The sequence below is a fragment of the Lissotriton helveticus genome, chromosome 10, assembly GCF_964261635.1.
Source record: "Lissotriton helveticus chromosome 10, aLisHel1.1, whole genome shotgun sequence".
Classification (NCBI taxonomy): Eukaryota; Metazoa; Chordata; class Amphibia; order Caudata; family Salamandridae; genus Lissotriton; species Lissotriton helveticus.
The window spans coordinates 349,626,913-349,647,290 of NC_136071.1; the positions used below are offsets into that span (position 1 = coordinate 349,626,913).

A 20,378-nucleotide genomic window follows, 5' to 3' on the forward strand; every position below is an offset into this window, starting at 1 on the left:
ATTGTATAGATTAAGTGAAAAAGAACCACACAAAGTATTTATAAAAATATGTATTTATTCTATAATACACTTTAACACATCAAAAATCTCCTACCCAGATTTATGCACAATGTACACAATACTTTGCAAAGAAATACAGTAAATAGCACGTAATACACAGTGGACCCCAGGGAGGGACCAAACCATATATTAAGAAAGTGGTATAAGAACAACGACTCGGGTTAAGACAATGTCGAGAGGACGTAGAAGTGCTGGGGACCCAAGGAACCACGAAAGGTAAGTAATTAGGTACCCCAAGGAGATCGTATACAGTGTGGGAACACAACCGCATTCTCCCTTCAAATCAATGTGTAAATCGCGGTTGCAGTTTTAAAGATTAAGGACCCTTCCCAGTGGACCCTGAAGAAACTCTGTGGAAGACAGAAGGTTGGTGAGCCACCCCACCTGTGGCTACCTTAGTACTGATGTTACCTATACCAGGGAAGCCAGGTGCATAGGTGTGAAGTGGCGTTGGAAACCGCTGTCGAACCCAATGGAGGACTTTCATGAAAATGTCTCTGCTGGAAAAGAATAAAATGTCCAGTGGAATCTGAAGGTGGTTTCAAGTTGAAGAATACCTGCAAGCAGAGGGGACAGAGTCTATGTCACTCAGGAGTGACCCAGAGACCTGGAAGACGAATGCCCACCGATGTAGGGAGTTGCAGGAGAGTTGACGTGATCTTGACTCTGCAGCTGTGAGGACTAGGTGATGCTGTGGAAGACCAGGAGCTGTGCACAAGCTGTCCCAGGTCGGATGTCAAGAGTTTAAGGGGTTGGTGTCCGTCAGGAACACCAATAAGCCTTGGCAACTGCAAACAACGTTGATGTCGAAGAAGGTGGAATGTTGGGACCAGCAAGATCCAGAGGACTCACCACAAGCAGGGGAGTCAGGGCAGGCCCCAAGCAATCAGGGGAGCCTAAGAAAAGCAAAGGTGACCATCACTTGGGCCCACAGGCCGGAGGCACTGGAGTCGCAAGAGGACCTCAACCAGCTCACCAAAAGATGCAGGCCACGATGCACACGATGTGGTGTGGTCCAAGATTCTGGTCACTGGAGATGTTCAAGGTTGGGGCTACTTGGAGCCTGAAGATCTTCTTGGAAAGAAGCAAACAATCCTTTGCAACTGCAGTTGACGCAGTGCACAAGGGTTTGGTTATTGCAACCCCTACGAGGGATACTGGCCTCAAACTTGGTGAGATTGCAGGGCAGGCCTCAGAAACTTTGGAGAACCACCACCTATGTTGCAGAACCTTACGGAGTCCAGAGGAGCTCAGGATCAACAGACTTAGTTGCGCTGCCTGCGAATGCAGGGGAGTGACTCCTTCACTCTAAGGGATATTCCTTCAGGTGTCTTTGATGCCCACAGGCCTTGGACGGTCCCTGTATGGTGCACAGGCACAGACAATGCAGCAGACTGGAAGGGAAATGAAGTCGAGCCCAAATGAAGTCCAGTGATTCCAGAGTGCCCAGACGGTAGAAGAAGAAGTGATGTCTGATCTGAATCTTATCGCAGGACGAATCTAGAGACCTACACCCAGGTAAGCCCTTAAATACCCAAAGGAAAGGGTTGGGACGATTCAGGGGACCCTCCCAGTGAAGGGTATTGTCAGTGGGGAGGTTACTCCCATGTTCTTTGTTCAGTTTCGTGCCAGTGCCAGAGCAGGAGCAAACAGCTCCCAAGACTAGTTTGAACTGGACTATGCATGGGGACATCAAATGTGCCCTTCATGCAGACTGAGTGGCGCTGGCAAGCGCATCCATCCTGCCCCAATACACTAAATCCTGTCTGGGAGTTGGTCACACCTCCCTGTGACAGGATGCCTATAGTTCTCTAGCCATCATCATATGTATCCGTCTCTGTTTGTTTTTAGGATTATGAATGTAAAAGTGAAATGTAAATAAAAATAAGAAAATGCATTTTATGAGTTGAAATATTGCAACCATAACAGAAAAGAAACAAAAAATACTGAAAAGAGAATGAAATAGAATAAAAATAAATATATATTTTTCCATAGATCAATTTGTGGGCTATCCATTACTGCACCTTAAAAGTTTAATGTGTTAAATGTATGTTTGCTATTGCTTTTTTCCCAAATTGTGTTCTTTCCCTACGTGTAGCAAACCTATTTGTTTAGTAGGGGACCCCATTTTTTCCTAAAAAGTATAGTTCTGCCTTCCCCTGCTCGAGCTTGGCTCAGCAGCAGAAGGGCAGAATCGTGTCTCTGGGCGGCAGCAACCATTTTGTGCTGCCTGGGTCAAGAAGGCTGATACCGGGAACACTGAGAGTCTAACGGAGGGCTCTTCCAGTGCTTGAAATCATACCTCCCACACCATTTACGCTGTGGGGGTATGATTCCAACATGTTTGATACCAAACATGATAGGATTAGTTGCAGCCAGTTTTGAGATGGTCGTCACTTAATTGCACAGTGCCCTTATATATGGTATGTGGCTGCTTCACTGACAACCCGGGATAATGGACTCCATAGGCTGTAGTGGTGTCCTGGTCATGCAGGGGCACCCTCTCACTTAGAACGAAGCACCCTGCCTTCACGATTGCAAAGGCCTACAATAATGTAATGTAATGTGTATACTTGTAAAGCGCACTATTGCCAGCTGGCGTCCTGGCGCTGTATACCGCTGGGGAACCCATCCTGGCTTTCCCTGTAGGATGGTCCCTGCTGGGAATCCCCAAGGTGGAGCCAGGTATCCCTGGCGTTGAGGGGGTCGTTGTGGAGATTAGGCAAGCTAATGCCAGAGTTGCCGAGTGCGACCCCTGGTTAGAGTAGGCACCGAGGCGAGAATTATCGAGTCCGCTGACCCTGGTCCACGACCCTGCCAGTGTCGGGAATTGAACCCTGGTCCCAGGCCAACTTCTGCTTCCGGGTCTGCCGCCTCTAACCAGTGAGCCACACCACTCCACAATAGGGGTGACTTATAGGTTTTAAGTGCAGTGACTCTAGATATAGGAAACCTATATCTTTAGTAAGTGGTGCTAGCACCAACTTACACAGGCTGCAATGGCAGGCCTGTCATTCCAATTATGGATGGTCTCCCATGGGTGGCATTATGCTTGCTTCAGAACATGGGGGACCTCTTGGGTACCTATGCCCTGGGTACCTTAGTACCATATACTAAGGACTTATACTGAACACAACAATCTAGGGAGAAAGCAGATAGACATGTGTCCTGGTAAGCAGCATCCCAGTCAGACTAGTCAATAACAGCTTAGCACCAGGCAAAAAGTGGGGGTAACCATTGAAACAGATCCTCATTTCTTACTGCATGGTAAACTTATAAAAATCCTTGTTAGCTCCTGTAGTGTTGCTGCCGTTGGGGCGTGCCATGGCAGCACACGCCCCCTCCCCACTGTTGTCATGTTATTTACCCCTTGGGCGTAAGGGGTCTGTTGGTTCAGTCCAGCGTAGCGTGGACACGCACGATAACGAATAAAAGGCCCAGGGAGCTGGGCGTGGCTAGGTTAGTTACTGCCACTATCTGTATACAGCGTGTCCTGTGTCGCATTGATTGAGGCCTATGCCAGGACACCACACTGGCGACGACGGTGGTCTACGATCCACCCTTCAGCGTTCCCCACTCCACAGCTCAGCTGCACCACGCTGTGCACGCCTGCCCGTGGCGAGCCGCCCGTCACACCGGCGCTCCACTCACCGGTGCCGGTCGGAATCTCCAGCCGCCTCCTGAGCCGTCCTGACCGTGGTAGCCGCCCTCAGGTACCCCCGTGTGCCCCCGCCGCTCCACGCTGCCTCAGGCCCTGGCTCCGCCGCTGTACCCGGTCCCGGACCCCAGTCGGCTCATCGGCCTTCCCGCACATGCGCAGTGAGTGCCCGCAATACACTCCTGGCGCGCGACGCGGCCGCTCGACTTTTCCTCACGCTTCTCGCGTGAGCGCGGACCCTGCCAAGTCTCACGCATCTCGCGGAACACCGCCTACGGGCCTCCCGTGCTGCTGGCTTCCGCTCCCAGGTATTTACAGTTGCCCACAGTGCCATTCGAGGAGTCTCCTGTCTCCAGTTCAGCAGTGCTTCAGCCACCATGGCCACCATGCCGCATTTGGAGCCTTTTGCAGTGACAGGATGCCCCCCCTCTCAGGCTGCCAAGTGGAAGAAGTGGGTAGAGCAGCTTGAGAACTATTTCGTCGCAGCAAACATTGCGGTGGGGCGCCAACGCGCAATGCTGTTGCACCTCGGAGGTGAAGCCATCCACGACATCTCCAAGGACGTCACGGAAGGTGCCCCGCCCCACACGTATGCGACCCTACGAGACACCATCATGAGGTACTTTGAGCCTTTCACTAGTGCAGACTACGAGCGCTTTCTACTGCGCCAAGCGCGCCAACTCCCCGAGGAGTCCGTGGATGTGTTCTACGCGCGGCTCAAGAAACTGGCCAGCACATGCACTCTCCCGGACGCGGCGGATGAAATTCGCGCCCAATTCATACAAGGGTGTGCCTCCCTGAAGCTGCGAGAGAGGGTGCTAGAACAAGACGCGATGCCCATGCGCGACATCCTGGCCCTGGGGCGATCCAAAGAACTCTCCAAAGCGCGTGCCGCGCACATGGAACCGTCTCCCACAGCAACCATCAAGGCAGAGCCTGTGTGCGCCATCAGGTCGCATCCTACAGACAGCCGAGTGAGGACTCCCAAGAAAGGACGACCGAAACCAAGCCAATCCACCAACGGCCAAGCCTGCATGTGGTGCGGAGGCATCACCCCCCACAAAGGCTCATGCCCAGCCCACGGAAAAATCTGCAGCGCATGTGGTAAGGCAAATCATTTTGCAAGCGTCTGCTTATCATCCCAGCGGAAGAAGCAGAGTGGCCCGCCCGGGAGAGTACGTCAAGTGGTCGACGCGTCGAAAGCGTCGAACAGCAGCGACATGGACGACGACGAAGAGGACGCCAGGACAGTCCACGTAGTGCGCATGCTCAACGCCCTAGCAGCCGCGTCGTCAACCGAACCAATGTGCACCGTCCAAGTGCATGGCCAAGCGGTCAGAGCCCTCATCGACACTGGCGCCACGATAAACCTCATGGCTGCCAGCGTATACCAATGCCTCGAAGACGCCCCCATGCTTCACCCCACACGAGTACAAGTGTTTGCCTACGGAACCCGGCGACCGCTGCGCCTGTGCGGAGTATTCCAGTCGACTGTGGCCCACGACTCAACGCAGCTGCAAACAAAGATCTACGTAGCCCAGGAAGGATCAGGTTTCCTTCTTGGTTGCAAGACCGCACAAGAACTCGGACTCATACACTTTGCCTTAACAGTGCAAGCCCAAGGTCTAGACCATCTGGTCACGGAACACTCCTCGCTGTTTGAAGGCATCGGATGCTTACGTGGCCCCCCTGTCCGACTCCACATTGACCAGTCGGTAGCCCCTGTAGCCCTCCGGCACAGAGGGATCGCCTTTCACCTCCGGCCAAAAGTCGAAGCTGAGCTGAGAATGCTTGAACACGCCGGTATCATCGAACGGGTGACTGGACCCACGCCGTGGGTGTCCCCCATCGTGGTAGCCAAGAAGCCGAAGCAACCCGAGGCGGTGAGGATATGCGTAGACATGCGCCTCCCCAACCTGGCAATTAAGAGGGAACGTCACCTGACACCGACCATTGACGACATCATCGGGGAACTTGCAGGATCGAAATGGTTCTCCAAGATGGACCTGCGGTCGGGGTACCATCAGATCCCTCTTCACCCAGACTCACGCCCAATAACAACCTTCTCCACCCACGCAGGCCTGTGGAGATATACGAGGCTAAACTTCGGCATCTCGAGTGCCGCGGAGGTGTTTCAGAACATCATTTACAATGTCCTCCAAGGCCTCGACGGTGTGCTCAATGTGAGCGACGACATCCTAGTGCATGCCCCGACCTTGGAAGAATACATCGCACGCCTCCAAGCAGTATTCAACCGGCTAAAGGAGAGAGGACTAACCCTCCACAAGGACAAATGCGAGTTCCTACGCAAAGACATCAGCTTTTTTGGATACCAGTTCTCCGATCAAGGAGTGGGCCCCGACCCGGACAAGGTCAAAGACATCCACGACGCGCCAGCCCCCACATCTGTGACAGCCGTCCGCAGCTTCCTAGGTATGGTGACGTACTGCGGGCGTTTCATCAGGGATCTGTCGGATTTGACAGGGCCCCTCCGTGATCTCACGAAATCGAATGCCACATGGATGTGGGGCCCGGAGCAGCAAGAGTCGTTCGCAAAAACCAAAGCAGCCTTGTCGGCTGACACGACCCTGGCCTACTTCAATCCTCAACACGAGTCACAACTACTGGTGGACGCCAGCCCCACTGGCCTGGGAGCAGTCCTATCGCAGCGTCAGGCATGCGGAGAGTGGGCCCCCGTAGCGTACGCCAGCCGCACGCTGACACCGACCGAACAACGGTACTCGCAAATTGAACGTGAAGCGATTGCCATCCTATGGGGGTGCCGCCATTTCCACATTTACCTCTATGGACATCCCTTCTCAGTGGTCACTGATCATAAGCCCCTCATACCACTCTTCCAAGGCTCCTCCTCTCGCCCACCACCGAGAATCGAGAAGTGGGTGCTACAACTGCAGGAGTTCCACTTCACCGTGGAATACCGACCCGGCACGCGGAACCCCGCAGATTATCTGTCAAGACATGCCCGGCCGGTCACCGACGCTGAAGCTGCTGAAGCAGCGGCCACGGAAGAGTACGTCAGGCTGATCGTCGAACGGTCAAAGCCACGTCCAATGTCTTTGGAAGAAGTAGCGAGAGCCACTAAGGACGATGACTGCCTCCAGATCGCAATCCAGGCCATAGAATCCGGCAACTGGAAGGCGCTGCAAAGCCCGGCATCTTTTCGCACTCAAGATGCCCAAGCTGTTCTAAAAGCCCTGTATCAAGTCAAGCATGAACTTTCCGTCTCAGCTGAAGGATGTCTCCTAAGAGGCCCACGCCTTGTACTGCCCAGCAGCCTCACCCAGCATGCTGCTTTGCTGGCTCACGGATCGCACCAAGGGATCGTCAAATCTAAGAGTAGACTCCGAAGCAAGCTGTGGTTCCCTGGACTCGACAGAGCCGTTGAGGAAGTAGTTCATAGTTGCCCGGTGTGCCTAGCGACGAGCCTACCAAACCCTCCAGCCCCAATAATCACCGAAGAAGGGCCGACATCCCCGTGGGTACGGGTGAGTGCAGACTTTGGCAGCCTTCCCGGAGGCAAGTACATGCTTGTTGTGGTGGACGACTTCTCCCGCTACCCCGAAGTAGAAATTGTGACGTCAACTGCAGCGTCGGAAGTGATCCCAAAGTTCGAGAAGATTATCGCTACCCACGGGATCATGAAAGAAGTCCGCACAGACAACGGGCCCCCATTCAATGGTAGCGAGTTTACGGAATACCTGCAAAGCCATGGAGTCAAACACAAACGGATAACGCCAAGATGGCCGCAAGCCAACGGAGAGGTCGAAAGGCTAATGAGAACTCTGAACAAAACAATCCAAATCGCGGTCGCTGACGGCCAATATCTGGAGCTGGCCATCTACCAATTCCTCCAAGAATATCGCCAGACCCCACACTGCACTACTGGAGTCGCCCCGAACAGGCTCTCCTTCAACCGGGCTGTTGCGGACACCATCCCACACCACCCTATGTGGGAGTCGGCCCCCAACCCCAGCAACCGATCTATGGAACAACGCGCCAAGAGCAACCAGGAAGCATCCCGAAGACGGAGAGCCGCAGACAGCCCCATTCATGCCGGAGACGTAGTTCTTGTAAGAGACCGCCACCCTGGCGGGAAATTTCGCCTGCCATTCGAGCTGGATCCCTGGAAGGTCACTGAGGTCAATGGAACAATGGTCACAGCGGTCAGGAATGGGGAAGTAGTCACAAGAAACATTTTGTTTTTCAAGCAAGTGCCCGGAAGGAGAGAAGACCCGGAACCAGAGGATAGGCACCAGTTCTCATCGCGCGGACCATCAGGACCGATCGAGACAAGCACCACAACACACTCAACAAATGACCTCGCCCCAAGCGATAACCCGCTAGAGAAGCCTACTGACACCCCCAGCACCGCTGGAACTGGAGAAGCTGAAGAATCCCCACCAGCCATGGCGGAAAGTCGCGGCCAAGCGAGGTACAACCTGCGTCAGTGCCCCAAGCCTTCCCAGAGGTACCGAGACTTTGTGGCCCAGTGCTGGCGATGAAACGATCCAGAAGCTGACCCCGCCGAGAATACAAGTAAGACTGTTTTAAGTTGTACCTGATGTTACGGGTGTTTGAAGAATTCAGAGACTGCACCAGAGACTATTCAGTGGACTCTGTCGAGCATAGTAGAATTACGGTCACAGCGCCTCCGCTGACCACCAGAAACTTTTGTTATACCACTGTATTCTTCCAGTTTGTTTTATCCCTAGGTAAAGGAGGAATGTAGTGTTGCTGCCGTTGGGGCGTGCCATGGCAGCACACGCCCCCTCCCCACTGTTGTCATGTTATTTACCCCTTGGGCGTAAGGGGTCTGTTGGTTCAGTCCAGCGTAGCGTGGACACGGACGATAACGAATAAAAGGCCCAGGGAGCTGGGCGTGGCTAGGTTAGTTACTGCCACTATCTGTATACAGCGTGTCCTGTGTCGCATTGATTGAGGCCTATGCCAGGACACCACAGCTCCTGAATTCATAATTTTCATCCAAGCTCCAACTTGGAATAATAACTTTCTTAATGCCATCAGAATACCTCTTGGAAAGCAGCTGTTCACAGCGCACTCTCTTTTGAAATTTCTCCTTTAATTCAAGTGATACCCTACCTTCACAAACATGTATTTTGCCACCAAACCTAACCACCCGGAAGTGAGAGTCCCTGCCCTTTAATAACAGTGCTCTCTTCCGTACTCAAATGTGAAGTAGGTCCTCTAAGACCACAACTTAACCCTCGCAAAGGCAGTACAATGTACATCACTCAACAAAGCACTGTATTATCTCATACAAAACTCACCTAAAATGCTCCACCTGGCCATTACACTGAGGATCACACAAAGCAGAAAGAATGTGCTAGTGATTACACAACAGCAAAAAAAGTTCATCTGAACCACAACAAGTTGTACTCCATTATTTAAAACACGCATGTGACGAAGAGCTCTTTAAAAAACAGCAACAATTGCTGTAGTAAACTTAATTTACCCATTGCCTTCCTCAGCAATACCACACAGCCGACATCAGCAGACGCCAACACCTCAGCATGCAACCTTGACGGATGGATCTCCAACTGCTCTGACACTCTGGCACCCCTCATGAAGGCACCCGGCAAGCAACACTCCAAGAAAACCAGCTGGTTCACTCCTGCCCTCCACGAGTCCAGATGCACCTGCAGACAACTCCCGATGAGATGGAGAAGCAACAAAACCCCAGAAATCAGTGCAACCTTGAAAACCACTGTCAACGCACACAACTTCCTCTCAAAACCACAAAGAAAACAGCCCTACAAGACAGAATCAATGGCAATGCACACAACAGCAAAGAACTCTTCACCATCGCCAAGGAGTTCGCTAGGCCCAATAGCGGGACCACAGACGTCCCACCCTCCCAAGACCTCTGCAAAAAACTCAGCACCTTCTTCCACCACAAGATCAGGCAGATCTACAACAGCTTCGACACCCAAGAACCTGCCACAACACCCATCACGACTACACGCAACAACACCGTACACAAACTGATCCTGCTCAACTGGACTCCGTTCACCACAGATGACACAGTCAAGACCATGAAGACCGTCCATTCCGGAGCCCCATCGGACCCTTGCCCATTCCACAGCTTCCTTAGAGGAGCAACCTCCATTGCCCGAGCTTTGCTAGACCATCAACTGCTCCATCGAAACCACCACCTTCTACGATGACTGGAAACACGCTGAGATCAACCCCCTGCTGAGGAAGCCATCCGCCGACCCGACAGACCTCAAGAACTTCAGACCCATCTCCCTCCTCCCCTTTCCAGCTAAGGTAATTGAGAAGGCCATCAACTCCCAACTTTTCGAGCTCATCAAACAGAACCACGTCCTGGACATCCCCCAATCTGGCTTCCGAAGCAACCACAGCATCGAGACCGCATTCCGCGCTGCCACCGATGACATCCGTTCCCTCCTTGACCAAGGCAAAACCACAGCCCTCATACTACTGGACCTCTCGGCCGCCTTAGATACTGTCACCCACTACACCCTAATCACAAGACTCCACAACACCTGCATCCACGACAAGGCCCTGGACTGGATCCACACTTTCCTGACTGGCCGAACACAGCGAGTCAGACTACCTCCATTCCTATCAGAACCTAGAGATCCACTGCGGAGTGCCCAGGACTCCTCCCTGAGCCCCACCCTCTTTAACGTCTATATGCCCCCCTCACGGCCACCGTCAGAAACTACAGACTCAACAACATCTCCTACACGGTCGGCACCCAGCTAATCCCCTTCCTCACCAATTAAGAGCCGCCAGAATCAACTTTCACAAAGGGATGAAGGCCGTTGCCACCTGGATGAAAGATAGCTGCCTCAAGCTCAACTTGGACAAGACTGAAGTACTCATCCTGAGACCTGCCCCCTCAGCCTGGGAAGACTGCTGGTGGCCCGCCGCACTGGGAACCCGTCCCACCCCAACACACCACGCACATAAGCTCAGCATCATACTGGACTCCTCCCTCATAATGAACTGCCAAATCAACGTCATATCCTCATCCTTCTTTCACACGCTCTGCCTGCTTTGAAAAACATTCAAATGGATCCCAACAGAAACCAGAAAGACGGTCACCTATGCACTCATCACCAGCAGACTCCTCTATGGCTGCGCACTCTATGCTGGCATCACCTAGAAACAGCTCAAGAAACTACAGAACATTCAAAACGCTGCAGCCAGACTGGTCCTTCACATCTCCAACTGCAGCCATATCACAAAACACCTTCAACAAATCCACTGACTCCCAGTCAACAAGATAATTTCTTTCAAGCTCCTTACACATATCTACAAACCTCCTCACATTCCACGTACCCGCCAGACAATTTAGCTCTGGCCAACTTGCCCTGGCCACCATCCCACGGATCCACAAGACCAGAACAGGAGGAAGATCCTTCTCCTACCTCCCCACCAAGACCTGGAACACCCTGCCCCTTCACCTCAGGCAATCCCCGTCGCTGACCCAATTCAGGAAGCATCTCAAGCCATGGCTCTTCGACTGAACCTCTATGCTCAGATGGATCAGCAACCCCCCCCCCCCCATCCCCACAGTGCCTTGAGAGCCTCACGTGAGAGTAGCCACATACTACAAACTCCTGATTGATTGATTACGTTTCTGGCCATTTAGAACGGTGGTCAGACACAACTAATCCAAAACATAAATTGTGTGGTAAAAGGGCAAGAAATATAAAAAAAATTGCTTTTTGCCAACTTTGCAGAGCCTACACTGTCTGCACCATAGTAGAATATTTACTTTTCAACATTCTGTGACTGGCAACACACATGATACAGTCTCTTACTCACTTGTCAATTTGAAGAGATATTCCTGACACCAGAACCAGCTTCTCAACAACCTTTTCAGAGACGCCAACCCACTGTGAATCTCATGGACGCAATCCAAATTCTTCATGCACACACCTTATAGCAGAACACTTTTGCCTGCTTGAGTCAATAACTTTCAATTAATACCAAGTTCCACCGATACTTGAGCATACGCTCGCTGTTCACTTTGTACGGTATTAACAGAAGGCTAACTCTTCAATGCATACATCAAACACATAGATATCCTCTGTCTTATTTACAACAACATTGAATTTCAACAAAATCGAATTACTTTCCTTTTGGAACACTTTTAAAGGCTCTTGTTTGATTGCCAGTTAAAAAATAAAATATTGACTCTAAAGAACTCCCAACACTTCTTCCTCAGCTGTGACTACCTTGAGTAGGCAGCCCTTCTCTCAAAGGGAATGCTCCACCTGGTTCAACATCAATTAAACACAGCAATAATCCATTTGAGAAGCATTATTAAAACCCTAGGTACTCCCAACAAGAAAGCACCATTGAATGCTATTGTGCCCCCTTTGAGCCTTACCTTCTGTAGTAAGAGCACAATGATGGGGATGAGCTGGGCACGCTCCTGCTCAAGAGTGAAGAGAGTCTCAGGAGTGCGGATGAACACTTTCGTCAGCCCATAGGCCACATCATCCTGGAATCCATGCTGATCGATGATTGCCTTGGCTGCCTCGCCATCCGTTGCCATCAGATGGTTGGGCCAGGTATACTCGCAGGTCATTTTATATCTATCAGGAGAAGACAGAAAGGAAGTGACAACAAAGCCAGGCCAGTAACACCAACGAAAGAAAGGCTTTATGGAATAAAAATGGTATATCTGAGAAGAAAGATTCGACTCCCAAAATGCAGCACTATCTTTTGTTGAGTCCAAAGTAACATTTTGTAAACTGTACATGGACATACTCTACCATATCTCAAGGTTTGAAAGTCACGTGAGCAGCCATTTCAGATGCTGGAATTGGCTGCAAATCATTTCTGATGTTAGAGTTCCATAACTCTCAAATCACTTCTGACTCAAGAGTTTCATGACTCTAGAATCACATTTGACTTGAGCATTTCATGATGATCAGCAAAAACACAAAGACAAACACTTTAACAACTGTCTGACCGCAAGCACTGTGCAAAACCTTGTGTTCAAGGCCTCCTGCCCTTGCCCGAAGAATGTACACTATGGGGCTACGATACAAGCATGGCGGACGGGGTAGGGCCTGGCCACTGGCTGTGAGAAGCAGGGGCCAAATCAGTGCAGGGAGTAGGGCACAGGGCCTGGTCACAGGCCAGGCCCTGTTCCATTCCGACTCCCCATGGTCAAAGGCCATGTACAGTGGTAATTGGCTGATGATACAGGGTTGGGCAGAGGGACTTGTAGAAGTTGCACAGAGCTGCTATACAATATAAACAGCATCATGGTTATTTTGGATAGAAGAAGTGACTTGTTGGCTAGCACATGCATCATTTGATCTTCTGAAGATTAGGGCCAAGAAAATAAGTGGGCTAGACGAGGGATTTGTCCCCTTGGGAAATACCAGTACCCCAGTATGAAGTATTCACCATGTGCGGTAAATACCGCCTATTTCAAGTTTTTCACTTGGAAATGAGTAATAACATTTAGAATCTGTATTTAAAACATCACATTTTCCATATTTTGATTTTTTCCTGGTCTTTTCCCCTGATAAATTTTGGCAGTGTGTAATCAACGCTTAGGTAGTTAGCCTTGATAGAGCGTGGGGGTTATACTCTCCACTGCAAGTCGTCAGCCTTCTTTGACCCGCTCTTATACTAGAAGACAGCAGCAAGCATTCCTTTGCATATCAAGGGGCTCAAAAGTTTTGGACTCCTAAGTTCAATTTAGATGCAGAAAAAATATATATTTCAGAGTGTAAAGTTACTTTCCTGATATGGTGGACATTAGCCATCACAAATGGGATTTGCCAATCTGGACATTCTGCATTCATGGAAGAATTTCCATATTCACAAATGCAGTGTCAGGCTACGTTGGGTGAGAAAAAGTTGGTGAACAGGGAACCTGAAGCTCACTCCCATGACAAGCTGAAGAAATAGCAACATAGAACACAGTTTTTGGAGCCAGAAGATACAGTAAGCAGCTTTACATCAGCTCGAACGGGAGTACACAAGGAAAGTCAAGACAAAAATGAGATCTGACTATGGTATCATATAGGATTTAGAGGGGAAATATATGTGTTAAATGACAGATGATTTAAACAAGGATGAGTGGTTCAGCAAATCCAAAAAAGGTTGAAAGGGCTGACAAATAACTTTCAATTGTGCCCTCCACAAGTCCTTGCTGGACCAAAGACAAACAAACAATAAGACATCCAACAGTTGGGCTTATAATGAGGCTGTGTTGCGGACACCACACCAGGCCCAGCATCCAGCAAAAATGGACTTAGTAGAGAGGCACCGTGCAGCAAGGATAACATCCACAACCTCAGAAGGAAAACTGAACGCAGTGAACTGCGTCAGCTCAACCTCCATGCTTGGAGGTTTAGATTATGCAGGACCAGATGTAGAACCCTGCATTGCTGTTGCGACAAAGTATCCTCCTGCAGCAGAGGCATGATCAGAGACAGATGCTCATTTCCAGAAGTTCCATGTATCACACTCACCTGGCCCAATCCAGAGCCACTAGGGTGACTTGGGTCCATTTGTTGCTGATCTTCTTTGAAACTGAGGGCAGGAGTAGCAAAGGCTGAAACAAGTACAGGATTCCCTTGCTTCACTATAATCTTAATGTGTTCCTTGGGAACTCCAACGCACAGAAGTCTGGACACTGCATGTTTTTGATGGAGGCGAAAAAGTCATGCCAGGTTGGGTTCCCCGACTGCTGGAAGATGCCCTGAGCCAGCCTCGGGGGGAACTGACATTCATGATCCACCAGGCACTATTGGCGGAAATCTGTTGACCTATCATTCAAAGATTCTGTCAGGTGGATTATGACGAAGCATCCCAGCCACCTCACAGGTGAAGGACCTCTTGGCACAGAAACCAAGACCACACAACAACCTGCTTGTTGAAATACCACATAGTAGTGCTGTTGTCCGGGCGTGGCTACGAGCTGAGCATGGTGGACGTGTCCTGAGATAGCTCCGTCCTCTGCCCGATAAACTAGCTAATTATCCTGTTTCCCCCGGACCCTGCGGAACACCCAATCACACCCTGAACCAGCGGAAGGTGCGGCCAGTGTGCGGGCTCGAGCTGTGTGCCCCGGGACTCCCCCTTGAACAAAAGCGACGACCGCCACAGTGAGGGCCTGCATTCAAGACGCAAGCCGCGGTCTCGAGTGGCGGAGGAGGCCGGGATCGGCGAGACCTGCTGCGAGCAGTGTGGGCGGAGCCGGTGATACGGGACGGAATCCCGCTGTGCTGGTGTAGCTGGTGCCCGCTGCTCCCGACACAACAGCTGCGGCATGGCAGGGAAGGACTAGCGCTGGGGGCGCCGCATTTGAACGGCCTCCGGGACCCAAGCTGGAGCGGGAGCGCGCGGGACGCAGCGCGCCGGCGCCTGAGGGAGTAGCGGCCCAGCGGGCATAGCGGGGGAGTTGCAGTGATACCGGCGGAGGCTCCTGGGGCTCCGAGGCGGTGTGCTGGTGTGTGCTGGCCTTGGAGTGTGCCGGGAAAGTGGTACGGGAGAGGTGCGAGCCGCTCCAGAAGAGCTTGTACCTGGAGCCGCCATTTTAGGCTCGGCGATATCGGCGGTCATCATCCTGCCGCGCTTGGAACTGCACCCACGGAGGCCCATTCCGTGTGCGTTACACGGACGACGGAGGACATGTCTGAGCAGCATAATGGTGAGGAGTGTTGCGGGGGTGCCACAGAGAGTACGACGTGTCCCCCACACCGGTGGCGCATGACAAGGGTGAGAGACTGGGTTACTGCGGGCGTCCACCGCTAAATGTGACGAGCATCCTGCTACCCCGCTGATTGAGGGTGCCGCCGGCCCCTGAAGCGCTACGGGGCGAAAACATCTGGCGCCTCTGAGGTCAGAGGCGGGGGTAGCCATCAGCTTGGGAATACGCCATTGTGCTCATCGCCTAAGCCATTACGCACTAGGGAGATACCGGTCCTTTAACAGACTCCGGACGGTGGTGCCACCGAGACGGGGCGCTTAGTTTGGACGCGGCCCCGACGAGCTGTGCCACGCCGGGCCTACTGCATGCCCTTGGGACACAAGGACCACTTATCAAGAGCGGGAATTGGTGTTGGAGACGCATGGGGGTCGCTCCGCCATCATTCTACAGACGCGAGCCATAGGGAGGAACAGAGTGAAGGTGCAGGATCAGGGGGCACATGCGGATCTTCAGTCCACTGGCTCGGACGACCCACTGGCTTCATCCAGCGGCGAGGTCATACCACCAACGGGTAGAGGTACGCAGGACGCCAAACTGGACCTTATACTGGCTGAAATAAGGGCATCAAGGGAGGCGCTTGAGTCATGAATGGACAGCATGGCGACCGGTCTGTCACTCCTTCGGGCGGACCACAACAAATTAGCTGAGAAGGTGACGGAGCACAAGATCGCACTAGATGACCTGATCCCGCAGCAAACGGATCACTCCACAAAACTGGAACATATGGAGAAACAGCTTAAACTAATCTGGGACAGGATGGACGACGCGGAAGGACTGGCCCGCGTAACAATGTAAGAATTTTGGGGATTCCGGAACGCAGCGAAGGAAGAAACCCCACGCAGTTTGTTGAGGACTAGCTGAAGCAGATCGTGGGGCCACAGGAGCTCACCCCGCTCTACAGTGTGGAGAGGGCACACAGAATGCCGGTGAAACCACCCAAACCAGGCACGCCACCACGTCCATTAATAGCGCGCCTACTGCACTATAAAGACAGGGATTCGGTACTGAGAGTGGCGAGAGAAAAGGCGCGCCCCTAAGATACGAGGACAAGACCATCTCAGTGTATCCGGACTTCACCCCAGCGGTGCAGAAGGCGAGATCGACATTCCTGGGGGTGAAACGTAAACTGCGGGACAGAAACCTAAAGTACGCACTGCTGTTCCCAGCCCGACTCAAAATAATACACAATAACAAATCGTATTTCTTTGACACGCCTGAGGAGGCAGCGGAATGGATGGAGGTGACCCTAACGCCGCCATCCACACAGGACCCACTTGTGGAGGGACGAGGTGGCGGAAATCCGAGTCGTAAGGAGCGGAGACCCGGCTCGAGCGCGGACCGCGCGGGGGGTCCCCGATGAGTGGGGGAAACCCGCTAGTTCGCGCACAGGAAACCCCAGAGGTCGCCCTGCTGACTGAAGCTGCACTGGCTCCCCACGACGCGAGAGAAGCCTCGGATGTGGGCAGCAACTCGGCCTCCCGCACAGAAGTGTCGGGATCTGCTGCCAGCTTGCAACTCTTCCCCAAAATTACTGCCCAAGAGGCGGAGACTCTTTAACTGCAACCATGGAAGACACCGATTGGTAACGTATGAGAGGCACACTGGGACAGGGGTGAGTGGTTGGGTGCGGGAACACACACTTGCCGAGGGCACGCTGTAGGAACAACAACACAGCTGTCGGGCGAGTGTAAGTGGTACCACCCCCCCACAGCATAGTCATGTTCTGTTTTAACTGTCGCCCACGTTGGGCGCTGAAGTTTGGACCTCAGGTTTGTTCGCTTGGGCACCTTGAAGTTGGAAGGTTAAATGTTCTACTGGCACTCGAGACACTACATTTATCGCATTACCACTTGATAGCACAGAGCCTGTTTACAACATCTGACACATATTACCATGGGGACTCTTAACACGTACAAACTGTGCACCTGGAACGTGCGTGGACTGGGGTCTATCCACAAGCGGCACAGACTATTGGCGCAACTTAATCGGAGGCACGTGGTGGTGGCATGCCTTCAGGAAACCCATCTGAACAGTGCAGAGAGTGTGAAGCTACTTAAAAAGTGGAAGGGGCAATTGCACGCAACTACTTACTCTGTATTTTCGAGAGGCTCAGGAACTATGTCCCCTTTAAGCTACTGGACAAAAGACTAGACTCGGAGGGTAGATATGTATTCATACGTGGGATGCTGGATGGTTCTCCTGTTGTGCTTGGCAGTGTATATGCACCGAACTCCGGCCAGTCAGACTTCCTAAATACCATTAATGGAGTGTTGGCAGACTGGGCGGACTGCCCCTGGCTCATAGGAGGGGATTTTAATGCTGTCTTAGACATCTCACTAGACAGGTCACACCCGCCACTACATGCCACTGAGCGTAGGAGACAGGCGGACGCACTTGCGCAGTGGGCGGAGGGTTGGGACTTAGCTGATGCATGGAGGAGCAAACACTTACGGAACAGAGAATATACATTCTACTCGCCGCCCCATGGGCTACACACTAGGATAGACCATGTCTTCTGTACTAATTCCTTGCTGGAAGGGGTGATAACAGCCGAACATATGGGTAAGACCCTTTCTGACCACAACCCGGTAGAGGTTTCATTACAGTGGTGTAGGGTCACAACGCCAATACCAACTTGGCGACTGCCACCAGAGATACTTGAGGACACTGTCTTTAGGGCGACCATTGCAGATGCCATAACCAGTTACTTTCACATGAATGCTGATACGGCTAGTTCCCGTCAGATAGAATGGGATGCCTTTAAAGTCTACATTAGGGGGGAGGCGATGGGCACACGAGTGGGCATGAGGCACACTGTAATTGAGAAGCTTAGGGAGGTGGAGGACCGCCTGGCTATGCTCGAGAGTGAGGCTGCAGGTACGAACCTACCCTTCACGCCCCTGCAAGAGGCACACATACAACACGCTGAACTGCTGGAGGACCTGCGCGTCTTAGATCATAGGGAATTTATATGCAGGCAACACGCGCAAGCAGATAGATCTGGGCCTCTGCTCACCCGACTGCTCAGAGATGATCCTATACGTCTGCCTATAATGGAGGTCATCGACCAGGAAGGGTCTACAGTCACGTCACAAATAGACATTAACAATGCCTTTAGGGACTACTATGGGACACTGTACGGCCCACACCGGCAGATGTCGGAGGGGGCGTTCGAGGAGTTTATGACGGACCTCGGACTGCCACGACTAGAGGTACATCAACAGGAAGACTTAGCACGCCCCATTACCCTCCCTGAGATACGCGGGGCCATTCATGCGCTCCCGAGGAATAAGACCCCCGGGACGGACGGCCTCCCAGCCAAATTCTATGGGGCTTACATTGACCAGCTTGCCCCACGACTACTAGTGGTGTTTCAGGAGGCGCTGAGGTCCCACGAACTACCAACATCGTCCCTACAGGCACTGATTGTGTCGCTCCAAAAACCAGGTAGGGACGGCTTACAGCTCGCTAATTATAGACCTCTGTCCCTACTGAATACAGATTACAAAATACTCAGTAAGGTTCTTGCGACGAGGCTAGCCCAGTACATCCCACAACTGATACACCCCGACCAGTGCGGCTTCGTGCCTGCCCTCCTTTTGCCCTTATGTAAGGCAATAATTCATGTTAATCTGAGTCTAAATCTGTATGAAGGAATTCGTGGAGATGATGCTGTAGCATCATTCTGTTGCTCAGTCCGTCCTTTAACACAGGCTTCCGTACACATGAAGTAGCACAGAGGCCACAGAGTGCAGGAGCTTACTGTACACACAGGCAGAACATGAACAGAAGTGCTAAGATCATCCCAATGAAGATCAGTGTTTTCCATCCCCAGGCAGTGATCAGTCCCCAGAACCACCCTAGCAAGGACCAATCTCCTTTTTCCACGTGAATGGAACCAGAGATTTCGTGTAGTTTAGAGATGGCCTGGTACACTGTCGGTGCGTTATCAGGGATGAAAATGCAACAACTAGATTGGATCACTCTACATACACCACCACGATCGGCGAGTATGATATCTAGGGCAATTCGGTTCTGAAGGGTCATAAGTCGATCCGACTGAAGCTCGGTCGTCAAATTGCCAAGAGCTCCGGCCGTTGTAATCACGGCGGATTCAACTATCCTTGATAACTGGCGAATATTCCTGCTGTTCACCATAGGCCCCCAAAAATGGCAGAAAACCCTTTGCGAAGTCAGTGAATTCCTGACCCGCGGTGTCGTCGTTACTCACGACACCTCTAGCTGTCCTTGTCCGATGGTAATCTGCTCGGGCCGTGTAGGTGGGAGGCAGCAGAAATGAGATGAAACATGTGCCCGAGAAGTCAGGGGGCAACCATGTATAGGCTTGGTCGTGGCAGACGAAATACGTGCCTTTGGCTGCTAAGAGTATAGGGGAAGTTCGGGAAGCGAACACATACGTTTCCGTGCATACGCTCTTTCCTAATTGTGCTTTGGGATCCCTACCAATACCTTGTAAACATAAGTGACCTCGGTGGGGTACTATCCAAACTGGGCGGGATTTCTTCACTGTCTGGCTCTTACTCAGGTAAACCCCATATTTAGTTACGTTCCAACGAGTGTATGGAGTGAGTTCATCTTTGGGGATCGTTAGATATGTGTCGAACTCCCTACTCATATTTCTTATTCCCGCTACTAGTGCCTTGTTACTGGAATCGCTCTCAGTGGAACGGGTCGGGTATGGTTCTAGGGCGAATAGGAACATGGTCTGGAAAGCCCACAGAGAACCATAATAACTGAATGGCAGGATGAAGTATGGGATACCCTTATCAGTCGTGTGCGGCATGAGTCCGCATATCCAACAGTTTGATGTGTTCATTATGGACTGGTGTTGGTGTAGGAGTTGAATAAATGAGTTATTTACAAACTCAAGTCTTCTGGCAGACT

At 51.8% G+C, this 20,378-nt stretch overlaps 1 protein-coding gene across 1 annotated transcript in view; it reads right to left on the reverse strand.

Annotated features, from left to right (window-relative positions):
- Window positions 1-20,378, reverse strand: part of LOC144783810 (unconventional myosin-Ig-like) — a 1,420,229-nt gene that overhangs the window by 578,796 nt on the left and 821,055 nt on the right. The window contains exon 16 of the mRNA XM_078662555.1: window positions 12,126-12,333. Within this exon, the coding sequence (XP_078518681.1) occupies window positions 12,126-12,333 (208 nt within the window). The remainder of the gene's footprint in view (window positions 1-12,125; window positions 12,334-20,378) is intronic.